Source organism: Astyanax mexicanus, chromosome 9, assembly GCF_023375975.1.
Source record: "Astyanax mexicanus isolate ESR-SI-001 chromosome 9, AstMex3_surface, whole genome shotgun sequence".
Lineage (NCBI taxonomy): Eukaryota > Metazoa > Chordata > Actinopteri > Characiformes > Acestrorhamphidae > Astyanax > Astyanax mexicanus.
The window spans coordinates 18,653,471-18,672,243 of NC_064416.1; the positions used below are offsets into that span (position 1 = coordinate 18,653,471).

Sequence of the window (18,773 nt, forward strand, 5' to 3'; positions counted from 1 at the left end):
TGTGTGATTGACTCCTACTGGAATGCAAGGACCAACTATTTGAATCAAACACAGAGAAAATCTGTTCACACTGACACTAGCCTACTTTGCACATGCACATTTTTGTGTCACAAGGCCAATTACAACCTAAATAGAAAAAGCCATCATGGATCAAGTTTCTCTGGGGGTTTTAAATGTACTTAATTTTTGGTCTATGCTCCAAAAAAGCAAGTTAATCATTCAAATATACAGCATGCAGTGAAATGTCTTTCAATGATTTTTAAACACGATTAACCAAAAAACGCCAAAAATAGTTTTAGACACTGCTTGAGTTTCAGTCCTATACAGAGAGAGAAGAAACATAGCGATTCAGATTCAGTCTGTCAGATATAAGCTACTGCTTTCCCAGGCAGCTGTTTTCTCTCTCTCTCTCTCTCTCTCTCTCTCTCTCTCTCTCTCTCTATTTCCCCTGTGAGTTACTGAGACTTCGTTAGTGTCCACAGCCGTCCCCATCAACCTTACGTTTTCCACACACAGTCAGACAGCTCCGCTCCCGCGTGAAATCTTCAGCGGATCGCTCTCTACCGCTCGCACTGAAAGACCGAGCAGAGAAATGCAAAGAGATCTGACTGGAGGACACCTGAACTTTAATCAGCCACTGCCTGTGTCAGCACATTTCCCCTCAACAAAGACGAGATGGGTCTAATACTCATGATCACAGCATGCTGGGACCTTCACTGAGTGACTTAATGATCAAAATCTGACACTTTCTGTGATTTCTTTGCTTGCTTAAGTAAAAAAAAGCACTGATAAAAAAACATTTTTCTTTCTAAAATTCTAAATCATCAATCTTAATAATTTTCTCTCTGTCTTTTTCTCTTATAATATAAATATACTTTTCATAGTTGTGGAGAGCTTGACAGACCCTCCTGGAGCAAAGCAGACCCAAAAATGAACATTTCCAGCTTATATCTCTTCTCAGATTTATCTGTATTTATCTGTATCTACTGTCTTCTGTCTGAAGGCCATGATGATCCAATCACTTCAAGAATCAAGAGCAAACTAGAGGTAGAAAAATTACATTATTTCATAATACCATAAATTTAAAATTACAATATTGTATTGACAATTGTCATATTAAGGATATCTAAAGAGCCTAAAGATAATTGACTCAACTCTACACTTAAAAACACAGAGCATAATTACTCCAACGTAACTGGATCAATTGTAATATATTTGGAATAAAAGTCACTGTACTCTGCATCGAAAAGTAATTAAATAGTGTTTATCAAGGATCTCTCACTACTGATGCACGTTGATAGTACTTGCGTGTAATGCAACACATATAATGTAACATGTAAATGTCTTCAAATATCATGAAAAAATATGTTTACCATATCGCCCAACCCTAGCAGTTTCCTAGACAGATATCAAGCCTAGTACTAGACAAAATTTTACTTTCAATAGGCAATTGAATTTATTTTGAATTTTGAATTTTGAATAATCCATTCAAAATACTCTGTAGAAGAAAATGCTCAAACAGTGTCTGGAAACTGACACTTTATATAACTTTTCTTTTTTTTCTTAATGACCAACAAGAAAAGTGCATTTTAATAATTACACTTGACAAATTATGTATGGTACATTACTGCTATTTCATGTAGGGAAGATCCAAACTAATCTAGGCCTGATCCATGCATATTTTAATAGGTCATCACCTTTACAGATATTATTTTCCTGTCAACAGCATTAAGGAAATGTTTCTGACAGTAAATATAAGATGGGTAAGAGATAAAATAACCTGATCAGGACATTCCTAGTTCAAAGTGTTTAGTGATATTACCATTTTTTTTACATTATAAGGCGCACCATATTATAAGGCGCACTGTTAATAAACGTCTATTTATTTTCCGGTTTATTTTCATACATAAAAAGCACTAGATTATAAGGTGCATTGTGCAACATCAGTAAGGAACAGAGGTGTCGACATGTTTTTCATTTCATTTCATTTCAGCAGGTCTCGGTTTAAAATCCTGACTATTCAGTTCCCAGTTCCTTTAAAATGCTAAGATAAGTTAAAAGTCAAACATTTTAAAGTCAAACGAGAAATGGATGTTAATCTACACAGATTTTTCCTCCTGAAAACTGACGAAGACAAAGGCTATTATGGGGTGTCCACAATTTTGGGACTATAAATAGCTGAAGAAGCTGCTGTCTAGTCACTGAAAGCTTGTCTAGCTGAACAGCCCCCCTTTATAAAAGCTTCTATAGTGTGAACCGGCTGTAATGACAGATAGTGAGTTCTGCAATGTAAAACTTTAATCATCCTCAGTTCTGCACTTGTTTTGAGCAGTGGCAGTATCATAAATCAGAGTGGGCCTGCTGCCCAGGCCGCATTTAGGAGTGCAGTGCAGGCATTTGTGCGAGAGGAAGCATGGTGGCCACACACACTGAGCTCTTTGGCATTTAGCAGCGACGAGGCCTTTCGAGGGAATGCTGATTACCCCAGCAGAACTGCATCAGAGCAGCAGAGTGCAAATCAGATCAACTCTGGCCCAGAGTACACATGGTAGACACACACAGCGAAACATTAACACCACTCGTACACACTTAATGAAATTAGGAAGGTGTCACAAACACATATCTGTACTTGAGTTGGGTTTATCAGTAATAGTAACAGAGGATTTTAAAGACCATGCTTAAAAACATACTATATCCCCCAAAATGTACCCAAATACAATACATAATATAACCATAATTACATTATTAAGGGTACTAAAAAGTTTCTGTCTTGTTTTTGTTGGAGTGCCTGTCTCTACTTCTGTCTCTATTTTCCAAGGAAAATATATTCTAGATTTTGTTTTGCACTGCTTTGAGGATTTCATTGCATTTACAGACCAAAGCTTTGGTGAGTTTGGGGTGTTAGATCAGCACCAACATAAATACTGGCTGGAGCACCATCATACCAGAGAACACAGTTTCACTGCTCCAAAGCTTAATGCTGGGGCTTTATACCCCTTAAGCCAATACCTGGCATTGTGTACAGTGGCACCAGGTTCATGTTAATCTGCTCTGTAGTCTCTGTTTTTTTTAATAATGTTCTACAGGATCAACAAAACCTTTGTATGTGTATTTGCACATCTGGGTCAGCAATCAGTGCAACTTCAGTTGAAGATGAATTAATTTAATAAAAATTGGTGTCTATATATTGTAGAACAAACAATGAACGGTAACACTTTACTTCCATTTGATGGCCTCTTTGATGTTCAACTGACATTCAACTAACATTCAACTACATGTCTATTAAATGCAAATTAACTACAAGGTGAAAGTAAATTTTCTCTATTGATTCTCTATTAAATATAACCCTACATTCAACTGTAATCAAAACGCTTATCTTAATATTTTAGGATTGGGTTTAGGGTTAGATTTTAAGTTTAGGTTAAGGTTAGGGTTAGGGTTAGGTGTAGGGTTCGATTTTATGGTTGATTAAGGGCTAAGGTTAGGGTTAGGTGTACGGTTAGGTTCTTTTTTGAATCATTTACATTCAACATAGGGTTAAGTTCAATTTAATGGACATTCAATTCTGTGTTAGTTGAATGTCAATTGAGCATCAACAAGGCCATAAAATGGACCATTCAAGTAAAGTGTTACCCAATGAACAACCATTATGGAACACGGAAACAAAGGGGCTATATAGGGGAATATATACACACTGAGGGTTGGGAACACATGGTGAAGGTAACGAGGGGGCGGGGTAGCAAATGAGATAGGTGGGAACAACAATGTCTAGAACAAAGTCAAGAGAGGAAACAAGACAGAAACAAAACAGGGAATGTGCTAAAGAGAACATGGCAAGAAAAACAAGCAGACAGGACAAGCAAGAGACAGACCAGAAAAGACATAGAATAGGACAAATGCTTGACATTTACATATACAAAGCTGAAGTCGACTTCTTATTGGCCAGATTCTTATTAACAATTATAGCATAATTCATTTTTGTGTTATTTATAGCTTACCTAATTTAATAGATAGTAAATAACAGTCCAACTGCTTAAAGAGTCATTTGCGAGATGAAAATGTTGAGTATTAGAGGTAAATTGAGTTGAGTAACTCTACTGAGTAACTCTTCTACGAGTAGCTGTGTGAGTAAGTAGATGCTTTCCACTGTATTTGATTCAGATTTTTGTTCTGGGTGCAATCAGATTTTGTCTGTGAGTAATCCCTTTTTAAACGTGTTGTATTTGATTAAATGTCAGCATGCAAAATAAACATTTTATTTTATAGGGTGTTTTGACTAATAATGCTGCACTACACTATGTAAACTAAACATACTACTTTACAAACGACTTACCGATAGATTAATTGAAGACTTTAACTTGTGAATTAGATTTTTGAGTAAGTTTATGTTGGACAAGCTGTGCTTTAGTTCAGGAACTCAGCTGGTACCACATACATATTGAATTTCGATACCCAGCCCTAATGGTTAGTGCTTTTCAGGGATGGTGCAGCAGACCATTCACTTCTACTTGTTATAGGACTTATAAAAAGTAATCATACACTGGGGTTGCTGGGTTTTATACTGCAGAAAATCATTAACACCAGTAAATGTGTCATCCTTAGGCTGTACAGAGCTTGTTGTAGTTCAGACACGTTTTCTCTGTAGACTTCCCTTTAAACTCCAGCTTTCAAGGACAGTGAATGTAATGAACATCACCTGAAAATGACCCCTGTGACCCTGTCTGCAGTCTATCAGTCAGATCTGCCACGGAAGCCAATTAGTCTTGCCTCAAATACAGTCAGTTCTAGTAGCTGAGCTAATAAACCCCTGTTCTTCTGAAGCACACTAACAACCACTGGGGTTCTTGACTCATGGACAATACTCATGGGAGGAGGACGAGGAGGAGAGAGAATGGCATTTACATTCAAATAGTGGTAAAAAAAACTCAGATACTTATTTTTGTTAGATATGGCATATATGTGAAAAGAATGCTTTATTCAAAACAGTATTTTCTTGAAGCCTCCCAGCCCTGCCCACAATTAAATGTACCTATCTTTAAAAGCCCCCAGTTAAATAAATAGTTGTTTTGGGATTTGGGAATTTTGAATTGATACACAGCCAGCTAAAAAAAACTGTACAACATGTTTTATTTTCCCATGGCTTTGAATGTAAGAGATGGCTTATAGCTAATCCTAAAACTTGTTCAGTAATGCAAGCCAACATGTGTTAAGATATTTTTTTCAGTAATTGTTCAACTGTCATTGAAACATAAAGTGGTTTATGTTTAGGCAGTGCAACTTTGAGTAAAACTAAAACACATCTTTGCCATTGGCTCCTGGCACCAGCCATTTGCATATTGGACATGTCTTCTTGTTACTGTCACCCCCGGTCAATTTGTAGTCATTTCACCTTGGCTACGTTCTCTTAGGTGTGCATTTTTATATTGTTTTACTGTAAAAGCTGACTGCATTGCCTCAGTGTTTAAAGCTGTAAGAGCAAGTTTACCCATTCTATAATGCTGAGAGTACATATATGAAGGTTAAAGTGAAATTATGCCCTATTTCCACACCCCGGGTTGCCAAATATAGAACATAATAGCAGACAAACAATGTGCTACACAATCTAAGAAGCCTTTTTATCCACATAAAAAGCTCTATGGTCAGATACTAGGTTAAATAAAAGTAAATATTGGGGAGATTGAGAGCCTAGAAGAACCTAAAAGACAGACACAAGTATGGAAACTTTCTCCTCAGAAAGTAAGCACTCAATTTCAGATAATATTCGCTAGATAGGTAGCTAGTTTGCTAGCTAGCTAAAGAGTGTGAGGCAGGCTTCGTTCCCCAATGTTTGGACATTTCACATGATTGTTCTCATTTTGTACCTATTGTTTTTATGAATGTTTTATAATAAACAGTTATAAACATTTTGGTAAACAGCTGGAATATCTGCTGCCAGTATGTTAAGGTTAATTTAGAGGTTTTTTTTTACAGTATACAGAATTTGCATTCAAAACCACTTTGAAATTTTCACCACTTGTTCTCCAGAGCGAAGCAAACATGCCCAGTGTTATTTTGGGAAGAGAACACAGCTCCAACCTGGTGGGACCCTGCAGGTTAGCTGAGCGCTGAGCAGAGGGAGGTGGGCTAGCCCTCTTACCCCGTACACGTGCTTGGCTCCAGCCTTGGCAGCGAACATGGAGAGGATGCCAGTGCCACTCCCCACGTCCAGCACGATTTTGTCCTTGAAGACGTGTTTGTTATGGTACATAGAGTTCCTGTAAGTCAGCGTCCTCACTTCATCCTTCAGCATCTCCTGCAATGTGACACAACGTGAAGATAGCAATCAGTCTCACAGATTAAATGATGATGATGCAGATAATCCACAACAATTAAAAACACAGTTTGACTCATATCCAACATATCATATTGTATTAAAACCTTTTCACTCTCAAGCTTTAGAAAGACTACATTTCCTTTATTTTACATGCTGTAAATATGTTTAAAATTAAAACAAAATGACTGTACAAGAAGAAATGGTTCAAAATTATGCTGAATTAAATATATTCATAATAAACAACCTGGTTTTGCCTACAGTTCAGAGATAAGAGCTTTTGATAATAATCACATATTTATATAATTTCACAATTAGAGGCTGTGATTGGAGGACAGTGGTGGCTTATTGATTAGAGCCCCGGGACATCGATAACAAGTTTGTGGGTTTTTTTACTGGGCTCGGCAAGCTGCCACTGCTGAGCCCTTAAGCCTCACTGCTCCCCGGGTGCCGCAGCGCTGGCTGCCCTCCACCCTGGGCAGATGTGCTCACTGTCTCACTGTGTATCACTGAGTATGTGTGTGTTCATTGGTGTGTATGTGTGTGTTTACTGCACAGATGGGTTAAAGACAGAGGCCCTATTCCGTCTGTACTTCCATCAGAAGTAATTATGGTTGTTTTGTCTAAAATAAAAGTATTAATCTAGGGACTGGGAAGGCCAAAGAAGTATTGCATCTGGGCACAAACATTCCTGGAAAATCTAGCTGTATGTGGGTGAGCATTATCCTGCTAAACATGGCAGTATATGCCTTATTTTTGTAAAAATTACTTGTCATACTACTATCTGCAACAGTCTGACTTACTTGTGTTAAAAGCTTTTCTAACAGAGAATAAAAAAAATGTTTGTGCATGCTAACATCATCAAGCTAGCAGCTATATCTCTCTCTTAAAAAAAATAAATCAGTTTAAACTATTTGACAACCTTGCTAACAGCAAAACATCAAGCTAGCGCAACAACACAAGACTGCTGAACAGCTAATAAGCTGTTAATTTTAGAAGGAAAAGATCAGCTCCTTTGCCATTTTGTATAATTAATAGTTATGATAAAATTATTGCTGTTAAAATTGCAGAAAATGTTTTTGACCTTAAAAAATTATGACTGATATGAGCACTTCTGTAGTTACACAATAATATATAGCTCTAAAGTGTATTATTTCTGTAAAGGCTAGAAACACATTTTTCCCTAAAATGCTCTTATGCATCCTCTGAACACAGTTTGGAACCTGTGAGAATGAGCAAAACTGTTGCTGTTAATGCAGAACACTTCAGATCTCTGCTGCAGCTGCATTCTTTTCCAGTGCTAAAATAAGGCTCTCAGTCACATTGAGGAGATGAGATAAAGGGAAAGGAGAAAAAGGTCTGACCTATATACTAAAAATGAGACTGAAGAAAAATTCATCTCACACAGATCTCGCCCGAGTCCCACTGCTCACACCCATCTCCAAACCCAGTGACCTCAGCCCCTCCCCTTCTGCCTGTCGCTCTGCCAGTCCCTCCCTCCCGCTCCCTCGCTCTGCATCCACCTGCATTACTCTCACCTCATTTCCTGTCAGAATCAGTGCACCTTACACAGGCAGGCTCATAATAGAAGAGCTGCTGCAGTGAGGCCAATTCATTTTACCCAAAATCAGTGACCTGAAAGGTGCTTTATAGAGTAGCTAATTTTAGCATTCTTTAAAATAAATTACAGACTAGAGCCAGCGGCTTTTTGTATGGAAGTCCTATTCATGGATTGTCTCATCTTTCACACGACCCACAAGAAATTTACAGTTGCAAAAAGAGTTAGTTAGTAAGAAAATGGGGTCTGACTGTTATCTAAGTCAAATTATACACAATATAACACAATATAACACAAACAGTTAGAATTAAACATATTGAGTATTGAGTATAGCCTAGAAAAAGTAGATTGAAAGTGTAGGATTCACAGGTGTAAAACGTGTATCTATGGTATAGAGACACATGAACCTAGAAAAAGTTTAAGAGTAAATTCTAGACACCACTGTGAAGCATGGTGGAGGGAGCATAATGTGTTCAGATGTACACTTAAAAATAAAGGTGTCAAAAATGTAAAATGCCTCCACTGAGAAAATTGCTGTAGTATATATTTTTCCTAGAACTCTAAATCCAAGCCAAAGCCAGAATGACAATGTTGCCAAAGTCTGACCACACCCTCTTTTAAAACCTACACTTACCTCATGGATGCCAAAGTGAGCATAGGAGTCAAAGTAGTAATCCCTGGAGGTCATCTCCTCAGGGTTGAGGAATTTGGCCATCTTGCCGCGGCCTGGACAGCTGGGCAGGGTGGCGGCGTGCGGTGTGTGTGGTGTGTGTGTGACGTGTGAAGGCCTTGGGGCATGGTGGACCGAGGGCACTGGTTTAGGCAGAGGAGACGGCTGTGCTGAGTGAGACGGGGCTGCACTCAGGGGCTGCTGCTGATAAAGCCAACAGGAAAGAGAGAGCGAGAGAGAGAGAGAGAGAAAGAGGAAGTTACATATATAAATGTATAGCAGCTATCATGCAAAAACTGTATATGTCCAGAACAGGAATTTTACAGGGGAAAGAAAGAAACTTTGGAACTCATTACATGTATATGCATTTATCTATACTCAAAATGTTACGCAGCCTGACTCTCCTTCCACACTACCGGACTCCGTTTCCCAGAATCCTATGTTTTATGACGTCACCGTCAGTCGCTCTCCTTCGCCCAATCACGTTACTCTCCGACGCTCAGATTCACCTGAGGAAGTTCCGGGTTATGCTCATCATGTATTTTTTATTTAAGGCTGCATTATGTATTCTATCTTCGTGAGGTATTGTCGACTTTGGTTGCATACTAAGCGTTTCTCATGTGTTCTTCTATTGCCTTCTCGTTACGACTCTCTTTTCTGGTTTATCGGTTTATGTCTCTTGTTTTGCCCCTTTTGGATTTAATGCTTGGTTGGACTGTCTTTTGGTTACGAACACGGACTGTTAATACGACTACGGCTTTGGTTTCTGGTGAGATTATTGTTTGTTTGGCTTTAACATCTGTAATATCTGATTGTCAGCCTGTAAATAAACCTGTCTGTTCATTTTACTTGGCAAGCGTCGCTCCACTCTGTCTGGCGTTACACAAAATCTGTTCTGAAACAGAATACTTTGTATTTTTGTGAGTGTAGCATACTCTAATTTCTTAGATCAAGGTCTAAAACTCAGAGTAATAAATCTGATAACAAGCTCAGGATTTAGCAATAGTGTTCCTCAGTGCATGTAAACACTTAACTGCAATATACTCGGATTTCAGATTCAGTCTGCTTATGCATGAGAACAAGCTCAGGTCCTTCTGGAGTGATGCTGAAACTGAAGGACTTAAATAATGTTCCAGTTGACTGAAAGAAAGCTAAAGAATTAACTATCTAATTACCTAAATTCATTTTGATGTGATAACTGACAAACCGCAATGCGCTGCTAATTATCTACAACATATTTTTAATTAATTAAATATTTAAATTACCTTTATATTACCTCCATCCTTCAGATCAAGTGGTCCTATGTTTTTATTGGTGTCCTACATTTTTATCATGATTGAATACTAAAGACATACTAAACTGTTTTTTTTTTTCATGACCCAGTTGGCATTCCTAGGACAGGTGGGAAGACGGTGACTACACTAACGTGAGGGCCAAGGTTAGAAAGGAAGCAGCCGGTGAAAAGAACAGCACATACGGTCCACCACCCTGCCTCAGATTAACACATTCACTACCTACAGAGAGAGGGAGAGAGGGAGAGAGAGAGAGAGCATGGAAAGGACAGCGGAACCGTTCTGCTCTCTCGCTGATAAAATCAGCTGATTAATAAATCTTCTATATTACAGCAGACAGGCCTGCCACTGCCAGTGCTGCATTCATTAACCGCCATGTCCTACATGTAGATGTTCAGCAGGAGTTCATAAGAAGCTGTTCCATGTCACACAGTGTGCATGTCTTAATCCCTTAAACTCTACAGTTTTGTTACACATTGCCTGTATTCATATGTATTAACTACCATGACTTATTCTGTCATTTCTTATATGAACTGATAGTAAGGAAACATCCATGTCCTTCAGAAATGGTTATTTGATATCACTGGATGTCGGGATTGGCCTAAAAAATGTGGATTAGAAAAAAAAGTGGACCGCAAGTGATCTGATTTCACACTGTCTAGACTGTGACAAGAAGGTTGTACAGTGTGTATTTAGCACAGTTGTCTCTTATCACTGGGGTCTTGGGTTCAAGTCCCTATCTGGGTGGGTTTTCCATGTTTTGTGTCATGGGGTTCCGACTTTTAACGCACCGCCATGTTTTACGGTAGGAAAATAAATACTAAATGAGATACAGATATATTGCAGTAGAGTGCTAAAGTTCAGCACCCTAGCTTCAGGTAGTAGTTAACTTTAGGGCATCACATTGTGATGGAGAGCTGAAATTAGCTTCTACTGGCTTTTATTTTTCTGTTCCACCTTAAATGCTGCAGTCTCTGCCATATGTTGCATCATTTAAGGTGGAACATGAAAACTAGATAGCAAGCTAGCTACTGAGATGAAAATTAGCGGGGTTTTTAAAAGCTTGTTTTGAAGAAAATAGCCATAAAACATAGAAAATACACATTAAACTATGGCAATATCAATGGTTATCATAGTTTTAATATAATTACATTTTTATAATAAGGAAAATACATTTTTGGGTGTCTTTGGTCGCTTGTGACGCTATCATGCCAGTGATTCTCATAGCTCTCTGTTGTGAGTGTGCCTCTGAAAAAACTCTACCCCTAGACGTGCATGCAAAAAGCAGAGGGGTAGGGCTAGGTGGTAGGGCATAGGGCTGAAGTTAGTTTGGGCCTATGTGTTTTTATGCTTTTGTTCATCCCTCATCTGATTCCTGAAAAACAATCCCAGCCTCTCTGCATTTCAACTTCTACTTGAAAGTCCACTTTCAGAACTGTTATTTTGTAAGTTTGGACATGTATGATGAGTCAATACCACAGAAAGTGTGCGGTTCCTCACAGCTTGAGTTCAGTGTAGCGTATCATAACTGCCAGCTCTGAGCTGCCAGGAATCTGACGATGATGAAAAGAACAGTTTAATAAGCATCTTTCAGAAAGTTGTCCAACGCCAGGATACGTAAATGTGTGGGTGAGCGCATGAGTGTGTTTGTGTGTATGCAGTTGTATGGGTGGGTAGTTGAAAGTGTAGGTGTGTAAGTGTGTGTGGCCATGTGGCCATGCGGTATGTGTATGTGTGTGCGTTGGTTCTGCATCTGTGTGTGTGTGTGTGTGTGTGCGGCTCCACTGCCAGAGGATTTAAGATAATGAGTGTCAGCAGCAGGGAAAGCAGCTGCATCAAGAGACATCAAGGTGTCAAGATAGCATCTAACAGAGGGAGGGGTGGAGAGCAAATGTCCTTTCCCCCTCCAGCCAACCAGCAAATCTCATTTCACATTCTATTTTTACTTCACATACCCCACGCCACACTTCACCCGCTCAACCTTCGCCACGCAGGTTCGCGAGAAAAAATCTGATATTGTTTTCTATAGTTTCTAACACGGATTCTCTCAGATGTGTTTAAGAACTGTGCGAGATACTGTGACCTCTTGCAATTAGTTTGACCTATCTGTAGTAGTATTTACAGTAGATACAGTATGTGAATGATCTCAGGTGTGATCTGATTAAATACTGGGTTATGCCACAAAAGTGCTCTTTAAAAAGGCTTTCAGAGGCTACTGTTTGCTAGTGCACCTCTTGATGAGAGATTGTCAACTGATAGACATGCTCCCACAACACACTCAAAGACATTTATCCCAGCCCAGAGTGTGAGTGAGGGTGCATCTAGTGTTGCATGATATACTGATACTGTAAAAGTACTGTATATTAATACTTGATCATTAAAAATGGAACAAAACTCCATTTATGTAGTACTGGTACTTTAACCCAATTAGCCGCAGGTGCCACACCCCAGCACCAGATGATGAACCCTGTTATTTTCCCAGTTTAATATATAAATAACTCAAGAATGCTTTAACACATCAGCATAAACCATATATACGGCACCTTTATACATATATGGCTTCCTTCAACGTAACGTCTATAATTTGTTTAATCCTTAATTTCTCTCACAAACCCACATTCTGAAGTATAATCCAGTGTCTGAGGTGAGCTTTGTGGCATCTGTGAGTTTTCCCACAGCTGTGTATACACAAGCTCAGAGCATAAAATCAGCGCATAGGCTTGTAAACAATGTTTACAAGTTTTGAATCATTGATTTGAATTTGCACTCGATTCATGAACCAATTCACTCAACGAGTCAACTCTACACTCAACCCATCATGTAAGTTTTTCAAAGCATCCAAACCCCCCATGACCACAGGTTACATTATAATTCATGGAATATCAGTGGATTTAAAAGTTAAAATGTCTCTCAGTGTTTAAATGCCCTATTTTCTGGTTTCCTTGGCTTTTCAGCAACCAAAACACAGAACAATGACTTGAACTTTGATTCCAAACAGGAGCGTGTGTGATGCTCTACTCCCAGATAGCTTACAGCTCACAGTCAAAGTTAACCATCAAAGAAACTCCATACAAATATTATGTACTAACTTGAAATGAAGATTAAACAAATCATCACATAATCTTTTCTGTTTTTTGTTTCAAATAAGTGGAGTTCCATGTTCGATCTTCTATTAGTCCCATAATGATCATTCTGACATTATTCTGATGTTTTAGGTTTTTGCCATGGTGTCATTTCAGTATTGGTATTAAGATACTTAGGCAGGTATCGTATTAAAAGTCACAACTTCATTATTTTGGTAGTATTAGGCGCATCACTGGACTGAGAGAAGCAGGATGGTCATTTAGATCAACTTCCGTCAGTCAGCTACCACTGCCTTTGAGAAAACTGGGACTGCTCTGGACAGGAATTGTATCGTTTTCAGCAATCAATCCAGGGTCTGGGTTCGAAAATAGTGGCCTTGTGGTAAAAAATTCAATCCTGACTTTGCTGCTGAGCGTGATGATCTGGGGAGTCATTGTATACAACAATTGGTCACCCCTAATTTCTAATATAATCAATGCTGCAGCCCCATTTCGAATACGATTTATATTTAACATGTTAGTCTTGGTTCTCGTGGTCAATATCCTGTACTGTGTTCTGTAAGTCTGTCAGATTGGACTGGAATGCATGATAAGCTTTTTCTGTGCTGCACATTTCAGGATGTTACATAAACCTCTCAACCTTATCTCCATTTCTCTCTTTCTCTGTCTCTCTCTGTCCCCTTGGGTTCAGCGTTCAGTGCAAGTCTTGAGCAAGTACAAGTCTTAAGCTTTTCTCACTGCTATTTCTGGCAGTATATTATGGGGTCAGGTGCTTTCTGGCATGTTGGGCTTTAGATTTCTTCCTAGTCATTCCTGTTTCTTTAGAGGACCACTCAAAAAAGTGCATGTAAGCAAAGTCCTTTATGTCATCACAACATCGAGCTCTGGTGGAAAGAAATGACGTATTTGTATCTTGTGCTATTTTCTTTTTCTGGAAGAAAAAATAATGCAATGACATGTAGAATGTACTGAGATTCCAGCCTTTATGAAGCCAGTAGGAATGTACTGTACTCCACACAGAAAATGCTGTTAAACTAGTGAGCACAGCAAACACTAAATGGAAATGATAAATAATATGAAAATACAGATCAAGGCTGTGTATTAACATGGACACCATGGTTCCATTCTCATCTGTTCAACTGAATTTGCAACCATAGTCTGCACAGCAAAGACCAGAGCTGGTGTAAGAAAAGCCTACTTAATTAGTAGACCCATCCCCTTCTCCCAGACCAAACGTCTTATTCCCATTCCTTATGAGAGATACCATGCAAAACATCTGCTGGATGGACACTTTTGTTTTTTTCAGTCTATGTGATCCCATGGGCTATGGGTAGTCTTGACTCAGTCGCCGACTGGTCTGGATATTAAGCCTGCTAGATGTTTGCAGGGACATCTCGCCAATGACCACTGAAAAAATTTGCCTCCGATCTACAAAAAACAGTCTGCAACTGGAAAACCAAATTAAAAATATGCAGTGTGTAGACCACCTTTACTGTCTTTGTAGCACAGCAAAAAGTGGATTTTTCCATTAGTTGCCACCATGTTTCAACAGGTGAAAGTGAAGTTTGTGTATTTTATAAGTAATAGTTTAAAAATTAAACTATTACTTATTAAAATTAAACCATTAAATTACAGTACTAAAGGTCAGCTCTGTATATTCTGTTTGCTGCTGAGATGAACCAAATCTACTAGTTTAAATCCAGTTTAAACCCTGAGCTGCTGTTAGAGATTCAAGACACACTGGTGATGATCAAAGAAAAAGATATTTTAAACAATATTTGGACTCAAACCAGTAAATAAATGTGATGAGGGCGCAGGTCAAGACAGAGTACAAACACTGTTATAAATAATGCTAATGTTAGCTGGCTGGCTAACAAATAACATCAGACTTTCTGAAAAAACTAAAATCTTTGTACAAAATGTCTGTTCATGTGAATAACAGCACAATAACATCACATGATCAATAACAGTATTATTAAATAGCTAGTTGCCTGAAAACTCAACAAAAATTAAAATTGTCTGTTTCAGGCAAGATTATCAATCACTTCATTCCTAAGTGAACAATAGTTTAAACATGTTTTTTGGGGGGTTAGGCTGATATCACTAGCTCAGGCACAACAAGATAAAATAAATGGCTTAAAGGAGAAAATTTAGATTGAAACTGAAATGTTTGGTCATTTAAACCAATAGGGATGGGTAGAGCTGTATATTATACTGCAACTACTCATTTGAAAATGAGAAATTGGAAAAACAAATCTTGTTAAACTTTTCAAACCTTTTTGTTTTACTTGTAAGCTACCAGCTGAAAATCTCAGCACTGCTTTGCATGCATTTACCAGTTAGTGTTTCTTAGGGTGGAATAATGAATGCAAGGAACATAAATGGTTAAAGGCTAAAGAATGCATCAGAAAATAGAGGTAACCTTTAGAAGCTGGTCATAGGAATAATTAAACTGAGGCAGAAACACAAATTTAGTAAACAGAGAAGTGTAAGCACTAATAAACCAGAAAGAAATAGTTTAAGTTTAGTTTAAAATCAGCGATTGAGACCGAGCTCAGGCATATCCAGCACCACGGCCAGCGCTTTAGCTAAGAGGTTTATTATGCCTCTCTCTCTCTCTCTCTCTCTCTCTCTCTCTCTCTCTCTCTCTCTCTCTCTCTCACACACACACACACACACACACCTTACTTAGACTTGATAAAACCTGTGATCACGGCTTTAATACACACACACACATACACACACAACATATTGACGCACACAACCCACTCTCATCAGGGAGTAACTGTATCTGACACAGACATTCACACCCTAATTAAACCAAAAACGCACTCAGTGCTCTGAATTATCACACTCTGCACAGAGCTTTATTTTACAACGCACTCACACACAAGCATTATGAAAAATAAAAACCATTTTGCTCAGGACATTTTGCTGCTAAATACAAAAACACTCTCTGATCCATGCTTTAACAGATTTTCAATGCTGGTCATAGAGGATCTCCCTGTCCTGTGTCTTTTTCTGCTTTTCTTGCTGTAACACACACAGACACTAACACACACACATACTTTAACTCAGGAAGTTTAACACTTGTATCACTGAAAGACCAGGTGGTCCTCCAGGACTCTCCTGAGCACTCTGCTCGGAAGCCCCTTAGCTTCACCCCAGGTAAAATTCCCAGAGCACAAAAAATATACACTCATCATCCAAACACTGCCAGAGGATGAGGTGGCATTCTGGGAACATTGCTGTAGCTTTGGAAAAACAGTCTAGGAATGCTGAGAGAACTGGACAAATTAATGTTGAGCGAATGTGAGGTAAATGAACAAAAAATCTTAATGTTCTGAGACTTTTCTGAGGATTTCTCAGAATGTTCCAAGAGAACGGTCCCAAAATGTTAAATTGTCAATGCAAATGAGTTTGAGGTAATGTTTTGGAATGTTTTTGGAACTGTTTTGGGAATATTAAGAAACCTGGATAAATTTACTGCATTCCCACAGCCAAAATAAAACATTAAGGGAACACTGTGAGGATATAATTTTACATGTTTGAGAATGTTCTGAGAATGCTCCAAGACAACGTTTCAGAATGTTCACTAGAATGTCTTTGTAAATGAGGTTGAGGTCACTTTCCAGTAATGTTTTAATGAACAAATGAAAGAAATATTAAGGAAAAAAATAAGGAAACACTGACATGCGACGTTCCCACAACTAAAGTGAAACATTCTATGAATATAATTTTGAATGTTCTGAGAATCAGAATAATTCAGGAGTAGAGCATTAAACCTTGTAACCAGTAAACCAGTGTAAACTGGGTGACACAGGGCATAATTTGCCCTGATAAATCGATTTTTCCACCACTATTCAGGCTCAAAGTAGCTACATACCTCCTTGCTAGAATCCGGAGAGCCCTGACAATGAGGCATTAAAAACTTAACAAGTGCACAAGAAGCTTATTAAAAAACACTGTTTACATCCTATAACGCCAGCTTCAGCTCCAAGCGCCGCCATCATTCCTGTTGTCGGCTACTATGCTATGCGAAGTCAACGTAGTCTAATTTGAGCCTGGATAACGGTGGAAAAAGTGATTTATCGGGGCAAATTATGCCTTGTGTCATCCAGTCTAAAGGGTGTTTGGACAAACTGTTAAAATTTCTGGATCTCGGAAAGCTGTGGGAGTACTTTTTATCATGTTTTACTAACCAAACCAAAAGCCAAAAGTTCATTTTACACCGGAGTTTGCCTATAAATTCCTCGACCATTAAACTGATATTGCAAATGAGGCTGGGGTAATTCTGGATACGTTTTTATAACTTAAAAAATAAATTCTGGAGAACCGGCAAAAATTTATATTAAAAGAACAGTGTTTGGAAACATTCCAAAACAAAAATGGAATGTAATCCGTTTTTATTAAGATAGATCATAAAGAAATGTCCTTTTTTTTAGAGTTGAACTTTTTCCCCTGTCAGACCCTGCCTCTGCTGTTCCAGCCCTCAGAGTTTTCACCTGTAACTCGACTCCAGCAACACCTGGGCGAGCTTCTCGGAGATGAGAGCGGGATCTGGAGTCGGTGTTTGCGGGTAAATCAGGGGGTGAACTCACTCACCTCCGCGCTGTCCGGATCCGCCATCTTCCTCCTGAGGAGCAGACAGCGGGAGGAGTGTTTCATTCCCATAAGAGCCGGCGGGTGGGCTCAGCTCCAGCGGGGGGAGAGCGGGGAGGTCTGAGATCAGTCTGAACCACAGATGCTCCTAAAAGTCCTCAGAACGGGCGGGAAACACTGTCAACTCCAGCCGAGCTCCAGAGCGCAGAGCATCCCGTACAGCAGCGGTATCAGCAGCAGCAGGAGCAGGAGGAGGAGGAGGACTGCTCTCCTGAAGCCATGCTAGAAAAGTTCTCCACACAGACTGATCCTCACACAGCCCGCGGGGCTCTCACTGCTCCTCACAGCTGCTGACAGAAACAGCGGGAGATGCTCCATCTCTCCACCTCTCTCTCTCTCTCTGTGGTAATCACTAGAGCTGATGGAAAACTGTCAGTCCTCCATGTCTGTGGAGCTGCTGAGGAATTCCTGCAGAATGAAACCTGCTCTGGATCTGAATCCGGATTAAAAGTGTGTGAAGTGAAGATTCTGGGCTGGAAATGCTTCTTCAGTCTTCTTCAGATTGGACCTCCTCTCATCTCCTCAGTGTTCTTCTTCTCACAGCAGCAGCTCTCAGTTCTGCACCGGCTCTTCCTCTCAGTGTGTGTGTGTCTCGAGCCGTACGAGCGAGCATGCAGTGAACGCCTGCCGGTGCCTCGCGCATCTTTCCCAGCTCGCGCTGGAGGACGAATGAGTTGAATTCCTGTAAACGGAGCCGGTGTGTGTGGGTGGGTGTGTGTGTGGGTGTGTGTGTCACACTCAACTCCAGCACAGAGATGAGTCCTCATTCAGGTAGCCACTCCAGTTTCTGAATCAGTTTCTCTGATTTTTAGGTATATGTTTGAGTAAAATAAAATATTGTTGTTTTATTATATAAACTTTGGACAACATTTCCCCCACATTCCATGCAGAGCTTTCAGACCTCAATGCAAGGAAACAAGTGCATATTCATAGTTTCAAGTTTTAAGATTTCAAAAATCAATATTTGGTAAAATAACCCTGTTTTTAATCACAGTTTTCATGCATCTTGGCATGTTCTCCACCACCAGTCTTACACACTGCTTTTAGATAACTTTATCCATCTTCCTCTTGATTATTTTCCAGAGGTTTTAAATTTGGTCAAATCAAAGGAACTCATCATTTTTAACAAGTCTCTTATTTTTTTCCAAAGCTGTATATGATCATATACAGTTCAATATCAATATAGCATTCAATACGC

General features: G+C 39.2%; 1 protein-coding gene across 1 annotated transcript in view; it reads right to left on the reverse strand.

The window, feature by feature from the left end:
- LOC125804593 (protein arginine N-methyltransferase 8-B) overlaps positions 1–18,335 on the reverse strand; it is a 42,702-nt gene extending 24,367 nt beyond the window's left edge. The window contains exons 1-3 of the mRNA XM_049483639.1: positions 17,519–18,335; positions 8,503–8,742; positions 6,137–6,292 (exon numbers count right to left, since the gene is read on the reverse strand). Of these exons, the coding sequence (XP_049339596.1) occupies positions 6,137–6,292; positions 8,503–8,742; positions 17,519–17,587 (465 nt within the window). The 5' untranslated portion in view covers positions 17,588–18,335. The remainder of the gene's footprint in view (positions 1–6,136; positions 6,293–8,502; positions 8,743–17,518) is intronic.
- Positions 18,336–18,773: the final 438 nt, after the last annotated feature.